General features: G+C 37.4%; 1 protein-coding gene across 1 annotated transcript; it reads right to left on the bottom strand.

Annotated features, from left to right (window-relative positions):
* Positions 1-16,879: 16,879 nt before the first annotated feature.
* LOC122865923 (myosin light chain 4-like) lies at positions 16,880-17,834 on the bottom strand. The gene has a single exon (XM_044174962.1). It carries the CDS (start codon positions 17,745-17,747, stop codon positions 17,139-17,141), a length of 609 nt encoding a protein of 202 aa, XP_044030897.1. The 5' UTR covers positions 17,748-17,834; the 3' UTR covers positions 16,880-17,138.
* Between the last annotated feature and the right edge of the window lie 788 nt (positions 17,835-18,622).

Raw genomic sequence — 18,622 nt, 5'->3', positions numbered from 1 at the left:
ATAGGGAGGTAGTTAGATATGTCTCTGAAAGACAGATACGGTGCACATTCAAAGAGATCCTGCTCAGAGAACAAGCCAATGGATTAAAGTGTTTTTAGCTCCATTCAGGAATTCTGTTAGATCAATGTGTATCTGTGTGTGTGTGTGCGCCCCCCCTCCCCCCGACACACACACAATTTCTTGTGCTACAAAATGGTTTTAAAATTAAATTGATCTAGTTTTTAACACTGGGTCAATCTTTAACAGAGGTGCTCATTCACAAAGATTTTCAGATTTTCTTCTAATTTTTTTCATAAAAATGTAATTAAAGGGAAAAATCTGACAACCTTATGGCTTTACACTATATGATATTTGGAGCTGCTTCAAACCAATCTGCACCTGCTCACCACAAGAGTCTAATAAGTGTGAAGACTCACAGCTTTCTTCAAGTCTTCATCTGGCTCAAAAGCTACAGTTTGTTCAATCAACAGTAAGATTAACACTTCTACTCTCTCAACCGCGAACACTGTTGAGAGAGTAGAAGAACTTTCTGACTGACATCCCAGTCTGGTCTGGTAATCATTTTGTTACTTAGATTTTATTCTGACACTGTTAGATTGTGTGGCTACAAATGCAGTGACTGAAAGACCAACATATGGTTACGTTTCAGTCAGATTCTGTCTGTAGTCACAATATGGTGCAATGCCATTGGCTGTGTTTTACAAATGTTAGATTCCTAAGAAACATTTCAGCTAATTCTATCATTCTCTCTTTGTGTTGCATGAGAACATGTTTAGTGCAATTCTATGCTTATGCTTCTACCTGTCATTCTGTTTAATTACATTTTTTTACAGGAGGAAGAGGGCAGAGAATTTTTTTTTTGCTCTGTTGGTTTCTCACAATATGTGAAGCTGCTCAATGGTCTGCACGGAACCTTGTGCAGTAGTAAAAACTAACTTCTGACAGATTGTTGATAAATGTTATGCAATTTTAATGTATGGTAGACAGTGCATATGAACAGTCTGAAGCAGTACATTCCAAGGTAATACCAGCAAAAAATCAAATAGGCACTCAAAACCAGTCCATGAAGAAGAAGCTGGTGGTGCCTACCCTCTAATAAATCCGTTTTGTGATTGCCGATATTGCATAATCAATGCCTTCTTTTGAAAGTAAAGCAACGACTCGCAACTGCTATTTCTGTTGCTGTCAAAAATAAAAAGGCACCATTATAGCCAATATTTTCTTTACTGCTGTTTAGGTGTTGAGTCAAACTCCCCGCAGCATTCAAGTCTAGCTCCTGTTGACCACTGAAGCCTGTTGTGTTTTTCAGTGCTGCTGTCCACCCACACACCTGTGCTCTATGCAGGGGTGTCAAGAGCAAAGTTCTTCCTCCTAGTTTATTTGTGTTAGGCTACTTTACAAAAAGACTGTTGTATCATTTGCATCTTCAGTTATTGCTTGCCCTTTGCATGCTGTCTTGTATTCAAGTGTGGTATATAGTGTGGTATATAAAGGGAGTTTAACAGCTTAAAACCCACTTTATATACCACAATACATATACTACATACGGTATATTCTGTTTGATTAACTGGAATGTTACAATAAATAAATAGTGTAATAAATAATGTATTATAACTGTCTCTCATATTTATTCAATTTGTCCGCCTGTATTTTACAATCAGCTCTGTTTGATGAACAAAGTTATGTTTATGCGTTGATTCAGAAGATACTGCAACACTTAGTGAGGCCTATTTTGCATCATTCAATGTTGTTTGTGTTTTATTGCTTAAGAGCCAGAGTGACTCTTTAGTCAATACGTATGCACACACAAAATATTTAAAATCAATAAAATGTTAATTAGCACATCTACCTCCCATATTTTGAGAGGCCAGAGCTGTGCCCTGTAAATTATGCAATCATTTTGTATGGAGTTGGGGTTAGGAACACCATGTCCATGCCTGAATGTAGAGCCATCCTTGGTGTTAGCGTCAAATTTGACTTACCTGGGATTTATTTGCTGAATCTTATAAGATACCGTTTCCATTAGCTCTCCTCATTTTCACCGCAATTGCTAAAAAAGTTCTTTTGAAAAGGTCGGTTACAATAAGCATTCAAGTTTTGTTTTGATAAAAGAGCAAGAACCACAGTTAGTTGGGGAAAGGAAACTGCATTGACTCCCCATTTATCAAAAGCTCTCACTAGATAGACAATATTGATCTGAGATGTGGAAAGGTAAGGCCAGTGGGAATCTAGAGGCAATCTCTCTTTTATGCATTCTCAAACCTGCATTGCAGCATTTTTTTTCTCTAATAGATGCCAGGGTGGTTGTCAGAACTGTCAAATCAGTGTGTGTGTGTGTGTGTGTGTGTGTGTGTTTCTATGCACATTACTATAAAAAAGGTTCAGGTTTGTTTACAAATTGATTGTCTGACCATTTATGTTACTTACCTTCCTGGACTTTGTTCTAGGGATGTTGTATCACCACGTCCCACCTCTCAAGCTGGTTAGTGAAATATCAACATAGCCTGAAGGAATGAAGAGCTACGAAAATAAGACCCATGTTGCAAAATAAGTATTTACCCCTAAAGGCTCTTCTTTGCCCTAACCATCTTGCCAAGGACAGTGACAACCGTGGTGCTGGTAATTGGGCCATATTTAGGGTCTCCAATTGACAGGCAATGCCAAAAACTAAGGTTACCCACAGTTAAATTGGGAGGCCTTAGTTTACTACAAGGTCAGACAAAATTGCTTTCTGCCTTGCACATGTGGATGTATACATATTTTGCTGGTACTGGGACTAACAGGATCCAGGTGATGGACAGTACAAACTCTGTGTACCTGCAGGCAAGGGGGTTGAACTGATTAATGGAAAATTCATTACTATTTCATGTTATTATAAATTACCAAACCTTCTGTTTTAAGCATTTACATAATACATTTTAACAATGAATTTCTTACATTCTATGACTTGTTTTTATTATTATCTTCAATGACTTGAATGGGTGCAGGCTCACTTTTTGACAAAAACCTAAATTGTACATAACCAGCACATTATTACATAATACTACACTTATATTATACAGCATTCATTTCTATCTTATGGGGAACATTCTACATTCCAGGAGGCCGGGGAACCTCTGGAGATTGTCGGCTGCATGCTGATGTCCCATGCAGATGTAGCATGCAGGGTGAGGATCTCCTGCTGCTTTTTAGTGCACTGCTCTTACAGTGTTCAAAAATGTTAGAGCCTAATGAGGTCATTAGAGGACATAACCTGTATGGAATTCTGTACATTTAATTTATGTGAGTCATGGCAAACAGCACAAAGCACAGGAGAGTGTGTAGTGGGCAGAGAGTGAGGCAGATTTTTGGTGCTGTCTTGGCTGGAGGCATGCAGTGCACACACAGTGCTTGATAATGGTTTGGAATTAGGAAGAATACATTATCATACATTATATATCAGTGGGTGTGTTACGGATTGTTAGGGACTGGTAACAATCACATCAGCTCCTCTTATCTATCTTTTTTTTTTTTTATAAAGCAGTTCTCTCTCCACTATGATGTCCTGGCAGCATGATATTAAGTCCAGAACTTCTCCTGAGAGGAAACTATGCATGTTATTTGTATTAAAGGAATAGTTTGACATTTTGGGAAATACACTTATTCGCTTTCTTGCTGAGAGTCAGACTGCTTTCATATGTTAAACATCTGTTAAATATGAAGCTCCAGCCAGGAGACAGTTAAAACTGGAAGCAGTGTGATACAGCTAGTCTGGCTTTTATCGCAATTACTGTAAAAAATGCTTTAGACTTCACTTTTGTTTAGACCTAATGAAATGAAAGACAAACTGTTGCAGTTCGATAACCCATTGTATTTGGATTCGAACCTGGAGAGATGATTGGTGGGAATGGGTAGTCCTGAGTTCAGTTGTGTAGTGAGAAGAAATAACTGTTTTAATTTTCTTATGATTTTTCAAGGACATATTGGACACAGACAGTGCACACTGAGTGAAGTGTGTGTGTCCAATGTGTCCCTAGAATGTTGCAATCTCCAAACACTCCTGCTGATTTGCACTACATAAATTGGAAAACTGTGCAGAAGCCTAAGTCAACAAAGCAATTTCATGTCCACAAGAGCTTGTTATATTGCAGCAGCCTGAAGGTGGATGCCTTCCACCTTTAAATGGCTGCAGGGATTTAATCAACTGAAAGGTAAACCCCTAAAATTTTATACAGAGGCTTTTGCAAGCTTAATTTTTAATTATATCTACATCTACATCATAGCAAACAGCAAAACGTATGTCATGTGCCAAATAAATAGGACAAAGGTTCATGTTTTTAGTCAACAGATAAGTTTTTTGAAATTCAATATGATGTTGCTAACTCATTGCATTAATATAAATGGAATGATACAATCTGTGAGTGTCAACATTAATAAAGCTGGCTGTTATGTTAAACAAGTCTTTCTTTCATTAAGTTGAGTGCTTAATAAATTGCTATAGAGACATGGACACATAAAGAATGGGCCCATTGTTTGCAGCCTTTGAAAAAATGACATGACTTCTAGCATCACTGAAGGAACAATGGTCTGTGGTGCTAGTCAGTTCTGCAAGCTACAGTTACCCCTTGCTCTAGTTAGCTGGCAATACCATTATATAGCCTTTACTCTGCTCTGCATATAAGGTTTGTGGTCCATGTTTGCACAATAAGCTTTCAACATCACAAATCAACAAATGTTTTGACTGGCCCCTTTCAAATGCACCATTTTCATCTATATACACCTTTAGAGGAAAAAAACACTGTTACTGTGAACAGCTGGATGTCACTTCAGTACCCTAGTCTATCCATATCCAATCAAATATATTACAGCAGACAATATACTAGTTATTATCTACAGTATAGGCCTACTATTTTCTACTCTGATGTCCTGAAAGCCCACCCAGTTCACTGTCAGACAGACAGACGTTCTTATTTATCAGAAAATAACATGCTGTTACACCACTAAACCATTAAAGACAATGCCATTATCTGGACTGTGCATTAGAGATCTTCACACTGAGGGGAAGGGCATGAGACTCCACTATTAGCAACAGTTTCACTAGAACTGTGAGCAGATGTGACCACAATAGCCATGTCAGATTCACTTATCTTTGCACTTGACATTTGAAATGACTGAATCTGAATAACAATGCTTTGAGTATATACTTAAAGTATGCAGTATACTTCTCAGAAAATGAAATACACATACACACACACACAGACACACACAATGACCTACAGTGGAATCACAAGGCATTCATTTTTCTACATTTTATTGTGCTATTTTAAAATGGATACAGTTTATTTTTGCCATTGGTGTACATCCTGTGACTATAATGACAAAGCGAGAATGAAGGTTTTCTAGTTTGTATCTCTGCAGACCAGAGACTGGAGAGGGCGTGCTAACTGTCATTTTTTAATTCAGCAATCAGTGGCTTACAATCCACTGTCAGTCAAAAACTAATGTCACTAATGTGCCACCTGAACCAGTTGTCAGTCACTTTTTGATTCAGCGACTCACTTCACAGTATTATAAGGGGGGAGGTACACAAACAACTCACACTCTATTGTACCTGATTGTACCCGGCAACTTTTCTACTAGCTAGCATGCTAGCTAGCTAATGCTGTCTGCTTATGGCTTATCAACTCCTTGATCATAACAGAATATAGTAACTTTCACCACTGCTCATTTTAGAAAAGCCACCGCAAGAATGTATTCTTTGTTATTTGATTATCAAACAAACAATGGATCGTAGATGTTTGTTTCTGGGTTCCAGCATTAGCTAGCAAGCCTTCATTTTTCCAGGATCGTTGCCAGTGGGCAGAAAAGGGTCCAACTGCAGTCCTCCTCCTGAAGCCACTTGTTCCAAGTATAGCTGGCTGCAGCCTGTAGAACGGGCTGTGCTCAATGTGGGTGGAGTTAAACACTTGACTCCGCCTGTTTTTTCTTTTTCTTTTTTTATTGTCCATCTGAGGTTTGACAGTCTTGAACAAATACTCATTACTTACTTATTACTTGTAAGAAATACACAGCAAACAATTTTAAACGTTGAATACAAACTTATTTCATTTTTGAAGATTGTAAGAAATGCATCGAGCAAGCAATTCTGCGTTTAAAATGTGTCTAATAACTGTCTATACGTAGACCTGACGTCTAGGCTCAACCTCAGCTTAAAGTGAAAGTTTAGTAGACATCTAACCATATTGCCAAAGTATTGTCTAGCCATTATTTAGATGGCTAATGAATGACTACATATATATACATACAACAAAATAATGGCTTAGGATCTACTTTTGTGCAAATAATAGCTCATAACTTATCTCCCAAAAGGACGGTTCTGTGTATAACTCACTCACCCATCATGTCTTTGTATTGTTGCTGACATTTTCCGGCTTTTTAAACTACGTCACCGGACTTCCTAAGGCTGTTCTGCCAGAAATAACTTGCACATACCATACGTGTTACAGCAGTAAGTGCTATTTATTATTTTACATTAATGTACAGAACTTCTCCCATTATGATATCCTGGAAGCTTCTTGTTGGCAGCACACACAGCCTATATTGTTGCTAGATTCTAGATTCATTTTCTATTATATCGTGAGATTCCAAAAGTGTGTAGCAATCAATCACAATTGACATTTAACCCCGCCCAAAGTAGAGATCCACTGAATGAAGTTGTACTTATTTCACAGTCCACCAAAATCTATTTCTGAACAAATTTGAGAGGAGAAATAAGCAATCCAGTTGCTGAATCTCCACTCATATTAGATCTACAAGGCCTAATTTAAAAGTTTTACTTCACTGCTTTTCTAGCCTGTTGCTTACTACTGTGATTTCCCATAGATGTTAGCAAGTTAGCTAACATTAACTTGCAGTTTACTGCATACAACGCGTGCGTGGTAGTTCATTAGCCACCATCTAGCTTTCCAACAATACTTGCAACGTGTAATTTCTAAAATGAGCACTAGTGAAGGTTACTATATTCTGTTACGATCAAAACTTCTCTACTTCCACTTTAAAATGTTGATTAAAAACTTTGCTGTCTATTGATCCTTTGACTAGAGCTAAAAAGGTATGATCTAAAAATTGTGAAACAAGGCAACTTTGCTTCTTCAGCCCCCACATCAGAATGTTCAATCACATATGTGACATTTCAAATGAGATGCTTGAATGAGGATGATGCTCTGAAATCAGTTGGGGGAGACAATCATTCTTTAAATAAGAACACATACTTGAATAGAGAATAACACAGCAACATATGACTATTACTTTGATAAGGCCAAGTGCTGAATGCTTTCTCTTTCTGTGGCGGTATTGTTCAGTTAGGACACCATCTTTCTTTTTTTTTTTTTAGATTAGTTTTTGGGTCTTTTTGCCTTTATTTGAGGCATTTATTTTATTTGCTACCAGGGCACCCCAGGACACCAACAAATCTTAAAAATAAAAATAGAGAATAATAACCCAAGTAAACTTTTGTACGTTTTATGAGTACTGATGCATCTGCTTTTTGAGATATTTTGATTATAGTGGAGAGTGGAAAGTCCAATGGTCCATACAGATGCTGGTGCAGCAACCTTAGCCAGCACCACTGTGTTTGCGGGCCATTATTGTGCAAACAGATTTTTCCCAATAAATCAAACTTTGACTCTAGATAATGTGAGGCCTAGCTTGGTGGTTAAGTAGTGCAAATGCATTAAGGTGAGATTGAAGTGGTTTTCAGTTTGGTGGACATCTGTCATCTGTCCACTCTGTCTCCGCAACAGCTGCTGTCATTTACTTCTCACTTAATCCACCTAGTGTATCTATCCACAGCAAATATGTTCAGAGGCTATTTCTCAGCTAAATCACTTCATCACAAACACCACTGTTTGAGTAGAGGAACTTAACAGCTGGAAGTTTTTTTTGAATCCCTTGTGGCTACCATTGATGCTGATATTTAATGTATTTTTCAGAAAGCTTACTGATCAAAAGAAATTAATTCCACATGGAAAAGGAGGGGAAAAATCAGCATCTTCTTTGCTGTAATGAAGTTTCCTTCAGCAGATTAATTGTATTTTACTGTGTCATTTCTTCCTTACCCTTTTTTTCTTAAACTGTATGACACAGGTTCGGTGGGTAGTTGTTGGGGGTCAGGAGTACAATTGTAGACTGATAGTCTGCACCTGTGATGGGAAAAAGGAACAGAAAGAAAAAAAACACAGTGAGTGAGGATGTAGTCAGTCTCACCATGGAAATCAAACTAGACTTGAAGCTAAGTCAATTTGCAATATTTAATGAGAAATGTAAGAAAGTGCTTCCTCTTAGTACTACTTAGATGTTTTGGCCAGAGGCTGTGTCTGTAATCCCTACAATGGTTTCTCAGTTACGGCAAAAAATAAGGAAAACACTGTCTAGAACACTCAATTAGGATTAGACCTGAGGACATAGATTTACATTAAGTGTTCCCCTCTAGAACTGCGAGACATCAATACAACATACAGCCAAATAACTTAATTCCTTGTGATTGACATGAATGTTCATGGCACATGGCTTCAACATTTTTCCCTGTTTGTGTGATATTTTAGCAATTTTCTGTGTATACAGGCTGAAAAGTGTTACTTTGTAGACCGTAAAGTTGATATTTTAGCAAGGGCCTGCATTTTTATGCAGCTCCAACACAGAGAAGCTGAGAGCTTTTATAAAGGGTTTCAAAACACAGCAGTTTGGAAATTGATATCTTTGTTGATGTATGCACACCCACATGCAAACATAGAAACACTGGTTTAGATGCATCTTTACAATAAAATGAAATCTTAAATGAATATGTCCATTCACCTTAATTTGCCAACAGGCAGCCAATTAACATTTGTATCCACAGTCTTCAGGTTGTCAAATATGGTTTACCAACTGATGGTGTTGTGTTTATCCCCACAAGATCCTCATATTTTTCTAGAAATGCAAACATATGTTCATATTCATCTTTATGTAATTGTTTACAATACATCAAAGCGCTTTTTGAAAGCTCATGGACTTAATAATGACCAGGGACTTCTCTTTTAACTTCAAAGTAATATGCGGATGATAATGTTATCATTTTTATACCAATGAACTGAAAAAATAATTCCGGTTTAGTGAAAAAAATGTACTTCTTGTATTTAGATTGACCTCAGTATTGGTCTAATGAAGGTCTAATTAGTGCTGTAAGATATATTGTATTGTCTGAAGTTACTTTAGTGTGAATGTTACATTTAAACTTTCTTCTGAATATGTAAGACCAATTATTTTACACCATTTCCCTAGCAATTATTATACTGTATTTCCACACTGCATCCAATTGTTAAGATGCTGAGACCAAGAGAATACAAGCAGGGATTTTTATAACATGTGGTCGAACCCTCTCTCAATCTGTTGTGTCTCTCTCTACAGCATGCTATTGAATAAAAATAAATAAATGACAGAAAAAAAAGAATGAAAATAATTAAACAATAAAAGGACATTTTGAATACATTTTTTGAAATAACTTCAGACATACAAGTCAGACTTGTATTTTGCTTGTTTTCTTCTGATAGGAGTTGCTGAGGTTTTAAGTTCCAGCATGACTGTCAGCTTGACTCCTTGTCGAGGAGCACATACTACAGAAAAATAATAGCCTCATGCAGCTGAGGATGTCAAAGGAGACATCTCTGGAGGTTTAGGCAAGGGCTCACCTTCCCTATGGGCAGGCATGGAACTGGCAGAAAAACTTTGTCCTCGCTAAGAAATTATTTTTATTTATAGGCCAGCCAGAATAATAAATGTCAAATGAAGGATTTTTTTTTAAAGGTGAAACACAGCTTAGTGTTAGCTCTGTTCTACGGATTGATGAGGCGTTTGAGATACAGTTTAGTCTTGTTGTGGCCTTGTATAGTCTGTAGTGTTCTTGGAAACACACAAGAATCTCCATGTTAAACATTTTAAACCATGTGAATGTTGTGTTTTCAGTTTTAAGACATATAGTGGAATTAAAATAAATGGTGGTGGGCTCCTGCCTACAAGATGGCACACAGGTTCATTAGGCACCCTAATACATTTCCAAGACATAATGGCGAGAATGAACCAATAAAGGCCTAAGTTATGTTTCCACGCTAACTTTACTTCAGCTTTCTCTCTGCAATTCAAGAGTTAACTTCAGAACTTTTAATAAGACAAATGAGGTTGATGATTATGTTCTCTGTTGCCTCTCAACATCCTATAATGCAATGAGACACTCTAATTAAGACGTATTTTAGGAAACCATTAGGGAAATTTGAGAGAATTCCAAAACACCATACAAACCATAAATCACAGAGGAAGAGCACTGCCCCAGCAGCTTCAAAGGTATTATAGAATTATACATATTCACTCACTGGTAGTTGAAATCAAACTTGCTTTACCTAGAGAAGAGATTTTCTTACCGAATATATACTGTATAGTTGCATATGATCAATGTGTAGGACAAAATTAAGTGTTTACTGTATAAAATAGTATGTTTAAGTTAAAACATGCCATTTTTTCAGAGGTACAGTATTTAGTCAGTCATTTATTTTATGGCATCTATTGTTCCTATTATGTTTTTCAAGAATTTCATATTTTGCACTATAAGGGAAAACTTCCCTGTAAAATAGTAAAGAAAATAGTGTAATCCAATTACAGTCTTTCATTTGCATTGCAACTGTATGAAACCAAACAGGAATTCTACAGCACTCTCAGAGGATACTTACATTTTCCGTCAATTGCCAAATAGAATCGTAATGGGTTGATCCCATCACATAGAATCATATCATATTTAGGACTAATTGCTTAAAATGATTCCTTTATTTTAAATTGTCTCTCTTCGTGTGCAAATGTCACAAACAATGTTGTAATGCTAAAGCACCTGGCCTTGATTTCTCTCAAACAGATCGGTTAAAATGCTTTAGACTCACGTGTTTGTGAAAAGCAAGTTGAAGCACTCCTCATTATTGCCCTTGGAGCTGCATCTAATCTGGCGTCTAGGCTGCACAAGGTGAAGAAGTATTGATCCCTGGACACAGTGTGTTGAATGAACGGTAATGAAAGCAGCTGTGAGGATAGAGACTGTTTTTTATATAGAGGCTTTGCTTTGCCTGCAGTGTGCTATAAAGGACACTGTACAAAAGGCCACAGACTGTACTGACATTGAGAATCATCCGTGTTATTTTTCTATTCATGTGTTTTGTATCAATCTAAAACAACACAAAATAAAACTAGATGAAAATCCTTCAAATTTGTGTTTATCTTCACACTGTTTTTCAAATTGTGGTCCTGAGATTTCAGATATATTTTGACTGGTGGTACCATGAAAGCTACTAAATATGTTTGTAGTTGTAGGAGCTTTTCATTTTTGTTCATGGAACACATTTTTCATCCCCCTTCTGCTATTGGCACACCATTTATAACCTGCATGATGTGATTTAGAAATGGAAAAATGCAACAAATAATTATAAAATGTTTAATTGATGTGCTTAACACCTTGATTTTGCATGCACTTACCCCAGGAGAATACCAGATGTTTGATTAATCCACCTAATTGTTTTGTTTTAAGAGCTCAAAAGCTTCAGGAGAGAATACCACCATAATTTATGGACAAAATCAGCCTATACCAAAGAAGTGGTGCATTACATATCTTAACTGTAATTTATTTTAAGCACAACATCAGTGTGATTACTTAACTGTCATCAGTCAACAGGACACATGCACACTAATGTCATTAGAGCTAACAAGCTTGGTGGTGTTGTGCATCACAATGACAATATCAGCAATTCAGGGGCTGCTGATTTTCATGGTAATGGTACACAAAGTGTTAGAAATCTGCAATGTGACTTTGTTGCACGTAGGAGTAGGGATGTTATTTTTGAAAGCGATCTCAAGGGAACCCTCAAAGGAATTAGTTGATGGTGCTCACATCCAAAAACAATTAATTATATTGACTTCTAACTGCTGTAATTTGCAAGTGAAGACATAGATATCAGTGTTAGTATGTTTTTATTAATTTAGTGCCAGCTATGAGATGACTGCAAATCATCAGTGTGACCTGTAAATCTGTAAATGAGGAGCTGAGACAGTTAGCTCAAGTGTAGCTCAAACGTAAATATTATGTTTAATGTAATCACGTTGTGGCTGGTATGAAGTGTCTGAATTCAAGTGATTCTCGCCTACTGAGCAGAGTTAGCAATCTCATCATGTATGGGGCAATGTGAAAGAGTTGATAGGGTTTGTAGCTTATAGGTTGGAGATGACTCCTTTTCATCATATACAAAGGATTTTTGCTCACACAGTATCAGGCCTTATCTATAAATGAGACCTGCTCTTGTAATTCAAAATCCAGTCAGACTCCTTCGTAAATGAAATGAGTTCATCTATTCTTAATAGAGAGTGGTGAGTTTGTTACTCCTCGTGAAAAATGATAGGCTGCCAACAAATTATGCTGGCTGATTTTGACCTTGGCACACCTTCTTTGACTCCTGGTTGTTTTATAATCAAGGTTGCCATTTATCTTAGTCATTATTCTCATGGCAATTTGTAACTGCTGAGCTAAACAGTGTTAAACTGAATGTTAGAAAACTGTGCCTGTTCCCAGAATATTGTAGAAAAAAAGATAAATGTGTATTTCACTAGTTGCTATTATTAATGGATGCTCAAGTAAATATCTACAGTTCATGAAAGGTTAATATTGGCTTTTATCTTTCCCATGAAAAATCCTTTCCCACAATGAAATGTGATGCGTTTCTGGCAGAAGAAAAACAACGATGACAAGATCAGTGCAGAAAATGTAAATTCATGGTAAGAGACAACTCAGTACTCAGTATTACACAGTATGACACCAAAAATAAGGTACACTGTGAGATGGCTACAGCAATAACTGCTTGGCACTAAACACCGCATGTTGCCCTTGGCAAAATATGAGGATCTCACAAATTACCACTTTAAATGAGAAATGCCACTTGATATTTCTGTGCGAGTGTGTGTGTACTGTGGTGTTTTATGCAGCCACCTGGGCTGTTAGAGCCATGCAGAGAGCAGTTTGTATATCTGACATTTTAATATAATGCACTCTAAAACAACAACGGCAGAAGACATGGGTATGAAAATTACAGTAGAGGTATCACCTCTTTGACACACTCAATAAATATGTAACATGTTGTGTCCACCTTTTGTACAGAAAATGTTCTGCACAACTAAAATTAAAACTTATGTACACAAGCTGGTGGATCCTCTCAGCCAAGAGCCCACATATTTGACAAAGGACTTTAAAGCTAACAGCTGCTGATTAATCATGATGGGTCTAAATTACTATCTGCCTCTCAACCGGGTATGGAGCTGGATGCCCAGTGCACTAAGAACCTCCTTTGCATGTACTTGACAGCTGCATAGACTAAGTGCCACTTTTGCCTATTTAGCGGCATCTTTCTACTCCTTCAAGCCAAAAATAGCTTCTAAACGCAGTTCATTTAAAGTGCTATCACACATTCAAATTCAATTGTTAATTTATTGGGAAAATGGTTCATAGTAAGCTTTAGACTGGTAGACTTTATGGTCTTATGACAATCTTAATGACTCTCATTTAATTTACAGTATGTAGCATTTAGTGGCATCTAGTGGTGAAATTGCAGTTTGCAACCATTTGAATCACCCTCCCCTTCCAAACAAACTATGGTGGCACAAACACAAAAAAAGCAAATGGCCCTATCTAGACCCAGTGTTTGGTTTGTCTGATCAGGGCTGTAGAAACATGCAACATGTTGACCTTTGTGGAAGAGGACCTGCTCCCTATTATACACCAATGAAAACATACTTATAAATATGATATTCCATTTCTGCCAACAGCTCCTCCTAAATGTTACATACTGGACCTTTAACACCAATTTCTAACCTAAATGAATAACTAACCTTTACTAAGCTACCCTCAGTGACTGCAATTCAGTACTTCCTGCGGTTGCTTCATGGTAAAATGCATAATCAATACTTTGTTATAATGCTTTTATTGCACACATTACATTACATTCACTTATACACAGGATACATAAAATAGTTTATTTGTTTTTTTATTTGGTCCCTATTAGCAGTAACTAGCGCAACAGCTATTTTCCTGTGATCCGCAGAGGGGGAAAAATTACTGCAGCAGTTTCATGTACAGTGGTGTGAAAAAGTGTTTGCCCCCTTCCTGATTTCTTATTTTTTTGCATGTTTGTCACACTTAAATGTTTCAGATCACCAAACAAATTTAAATATTAGTCAAAGATAACACAAGTAAACACAAAATGCAGTTTTTAAATGAAGGTTGTTATTATTAAGGGAAAACAAAATACAAACCTACATGGCCCTGTGTGAAAAAGTGATTGCCCCCTAAACCTAATAACTGGTTGGGCCACCCTTAGCAGCAACAAATGCAATCAAGCATTTGCGATAACTTGCAATGAGTCTTTTACAGCACTGTGGAGGATCAGCATCGAATCCTATCTAATCCTTTTGAGATGCTGTGGCATGACCTTAAAAAGGCAGTTCATGCTCGAAAACCCTCCAATGTGGCTGAATTACAACAATTCTGCAAAGATGAGTGGGCCAAAATTCCTTCAAAGTTAAGCAAAGTTATTTAGGAATATAAAGTAGCAATAGTGTATCATTTTGTCATGAAACATGGTAGTGGTATAGTTTATTGGTGTGGCAGTTATCAGAAAATAAAATCTGCTATTGGTGGGGGGCAGGCTGATTTTATAAACTGTGTTTTTTTTTTAATCCACTGTGATGTTTGCAAAGATTTTACTTATTTATGATATATATGTATTTTTAATGTTATTTTTTCAGCTACAGACTGTCAGCCCAGAGATTATGAGACAAGGTCAGAAGGAGACAACGAGGCGGGACTTGTTTAGATTGTCTATGTTGTTTACTGTTTATTGTCTAGGTTACAGATGGTCTGACTTAAGAGTTCATGTAGGATTATTATTGTAGAATGTCATTTGTTTTTGTTGGTTTTGAGTTGTGTTGGGTTTTATTGCTTGCTAGCATCTTCAGCAACCTTTACCCAACTAATGCCACTCTGCATTATTTAACCCCCACACTGAAAGTGAGACCCATGCCGCCCCTGCCTGTAATGTTTGAATCAGTCTTTGTTTAATTGATCTACTTAACTCATTAAATTCAGGTCTTCAGTTGCCAAGATAGTGCAGGTAAACTTTTAACAAGGCAACATTTTTCCAAAGCACAAAAGCATATGTAGACCCTTACTGTGATATTGACCATCCTGTAGAAAAATGTGTTTATATTTGAAGTGAAATGATTCACTGTTCCAAATCGATGCACCACATGGCTTGGATATTTTTGTTTTTTAGCTGCTAATAATTTCATTTCCTCTGTGTGTTTCTCTCCCTCTGAGTTTGCATTTGTCTTCTGCAATTGTTGTCAGTGCAGTTATTGTTCATATGCTGTCATCCCTGTCCACTGCTTAAAAGGAAACAAATGTTCCCTCCCACTTTGGTTTATATAATTGACTTGCATCTATACATTATTAAATATATAATTATAGTTAGTTTTAGGGAACCTATCGGGTTCAAAATTTCAGTTATCATAATCCATTAATGAGATTTCATGAATGAATAAATGAACAAATGAGTTATCCAAATTCGAATACTTACCAGCTGAACTTCACCTCTCCATGGTAGACATAAAATGGAACTGTTGCATGATTGAGCTGTATTATATGGTACAGTATTGCACCACATAAAGGTTTGAATATTGTTGAGAATTGTTTGAACTGTGAAATGTAAATTGCAGAAAGTTGCTTTTAAAGTTCACAATCCCAACTACACAAACAAACCAAGTTTTATTTATTTATTTTTTTTTTACAGCTGTGTCTGATTTTGACATTGAAAAAGTGATTTCTCATGATGTGATGTACTGTCAACTCTACTGTGAATGAAAACCCCATTCTGCACCTTTTTTTTCAACTTTCAACCGCTTTCAGCTCACTGGTCCGTGCAGTTGAGTACCAACTGTTCTCACCAAACCCTTATATAAACCATGGTGCGCCACTTCCATTACATGAACTCGTACAGGCCAAATGCTGTCTACTCCGTGCAAAATGATGCTGAGGCAAAGAGCACAATTGACTTTTGAAGAAAGCTAATCAGGGGTCTTTTTGCTTAATGCAGCTGAGAAGCTTTTCATAAAGTATGCAGGATGCGTATGTTTGGGAGTATTCCTATCGACTGTTGTTAAAGTTAATGAGAAATGAATAAGTTGATGTACTGATTTGCTTGATAAACAATGATATGAGGTGGCCACATTCTTATAGTTGAAGACTACAACTGCAGTGCACTCCACTAAATCCACTAAATAAAATTCAACTCTTAAGACATAAACATGTTTTTTAAACACTGTTCACCGAATATGATAATGCTAGAATTAAGCTTTTGCTTTAAAAAGCTAGTTGTTCTGTCAGCCACTGCAATAGAGATGAGGGCCTGTCCTTGGAGCACCTGTCTTGTAGTTGTCAAAGGGAACTGGATGTGTGTGTGCATGTGTGTATGTGTGTGTGTGTATCTGTGTCCAGAATGTGGGAGTATATCTTGATCCACAGCAGCTGCCCCTGAAGCACAATGACAAGCACGCTCATTCAAACACTCTTTGTGTAAAGTAGAATAGAATCAAATCTGTTCTATTTTCAGATGGAGCCAAATCCTATTTGTTTTTTTCTGTCCCAACAATACTTTTCCCTAATCACATTAACACAGTTGATGTGAAAAGTTGAATAGACAAAATTAGCACTTTTATCAGCAATCCTGCATGAATCATTTTCTCTTCAAATTTAAATGTTGGGTATACTGAAATGACATTTGTGAGGCAGTTTGTAATCATATTTCCTTTATTAATTGAGTTTTCTTCATGGATGTCCATATCCATATCTCACTGGCATTTCATTATATTTCAAAGTGTTTGTTAAAGATAACTAATCATAGGTAATTTTTTCACTGAACATTAACTGCAGCTTTTGACAGCAAAATAATGTCACCGACTAAGTGACATGCTCACCTCTAAATGGACAAATGTTAAGCAAGGATCCAGAAAGTGGAGAAAACAGAGGTCCTTATGGTTAAATGTCTCTTTCACCCGGAGAGAATATGCTTTACAAAGGAGGCATAGTTGATACACCCATTGGCATCCTCCTGTCCAGCCATCAGTCTGTCCACCTCGTCTTCTGTCATCCTCTCTCCCAGTGTTGCCAGCACATGACGCAGCTCTGCTCCCATGATGGTGCCATTGCCTTCCTTGTCAAAAACCCTGAGCCCCTCCACAAAATCCTCAAAGTTGCCTTTGTCTTTTGCACGGGAGATATGTTGCAGCATTGGCAAGAAGGTCTCAAAGTCCACCATTTTAGTGCTCATGTCTTCTGGCCGTGGTTTCCCAAGCACTTTGAGCACATCTGCATTGGTAGGATTCTGGCCCAGAGCTCGCATCACGTCTCCACACTGGGCATATGTGATCTTCATTTCTCCAGCCGGTGTGCGGTCGAACAAGGTGAAGGCCTCCTTGAACTCCTCAATCTGGTCAGCACTGTACTCAAGAGTGATGCTTTTGGGATCGAAATCAGGCTCCTTGGGTGGCGCAGGCTCTGGCTCTGGAGGTGGAGCAGGCTTAGCAGCTGGAGTTGCGTCTTTCTTAGGCTCTGGCTTTTTGGGCTCAGGTTTCTTTGGTTCAATCTTCTTTGGTGCCATGTTGTTAAGGGATTCAGAGGTGAACTGATACTTGCTGAAAGTCTGAAGGGATTGGAAGTGATTCCCAAGCACAGAGGGTCAACCTCCTCTTCCAAAGCTTTTATATGTGCTTTATCTAGGGAGCAAGATAGCAATTTCCAACAGCACACTATAAAAGGAAGAAACCCGAAATAGATCCCCATAGCAAGTGATGTCAACATTAAGTATTGTTCTCAGCTGCTGTCATCTAGCCGAGAGGACTATTTGCTGTCATTAACGAGGGTCCAGTTGCATTAGGCCAAAAATGTTCTGTCTCTCTGATGGACAAAGGGATCAGAGCACAGTCAATGTATAAGCCCATGAGGGAGAGGGACTAAAATAACTTTGCTTGCTAACTGCTGAAAGTCTGGGAATCACTGCTTTCTGGAACAATGCTTTTTTTTCACAATTTTTTGTAGCAAACTCACAAATTGTTAATTATTTTGTCAGAGGTCTCAGGATGGATCAGCACACTTTGGGACCTGTTATTTTGTATTATTTTATAATAAGAGAAAGGCATTCTCTTTTGAGAAAATAAGATGATAGGACTTGAGGGAAATGCATTAAATCTGCCTTAGAATCTATGCTATGGCTTTATAGTTTTTAAGAGACAGAAGGCCTGCCAAACCTTCTTTCAATGAGATATGTGTTTGGATAATATTAGTGCTCAATTATACCTTTGGGGATTTTTGGCAATTTCTCATTTCCCAGATAAATGATAGCTTGCTTTTCTCTACTGTAACTTAGAGTGTTTCACGATATTTAGGAACCTGGCAAGCTCTCACAGATCCTAAAGGGACTCTTAATTGATGCTTTATTAAAGGCTGATGTACTGGAAAGGTCAACCAGTTAAGCCC

The sequence above is a fragment of the Siniperca chuatsi genome, linkage group LG18, assembly GCF_020085105.1.
Source record: "Siniperca chuatsi isolate FFG_IHB_CAS linkage group LG18, ASM2008510v1, whole genome shotgun sequence".
In the NCBI taxonomy this organism is placed as follows: Eukaryota; Metazoa; Chordata; class Actinopteri; order Centrarchiformes; family Sinipercidae; genus Siniperca; species Siniperca chuatsi.
This window is presented reverse-complemented; position numbering and strand designations above follow the sequence as displayed.

Excerpts from the sequence above, each read along its gene's own strand:
- LOC122865923 (XM_044174962.1), bottom strand. The coding sequence starts at position 17,747 with ATGGCACCAAAGAAGATTGAACCAAAGAAACCTGAGCCCAAAAAGCCA.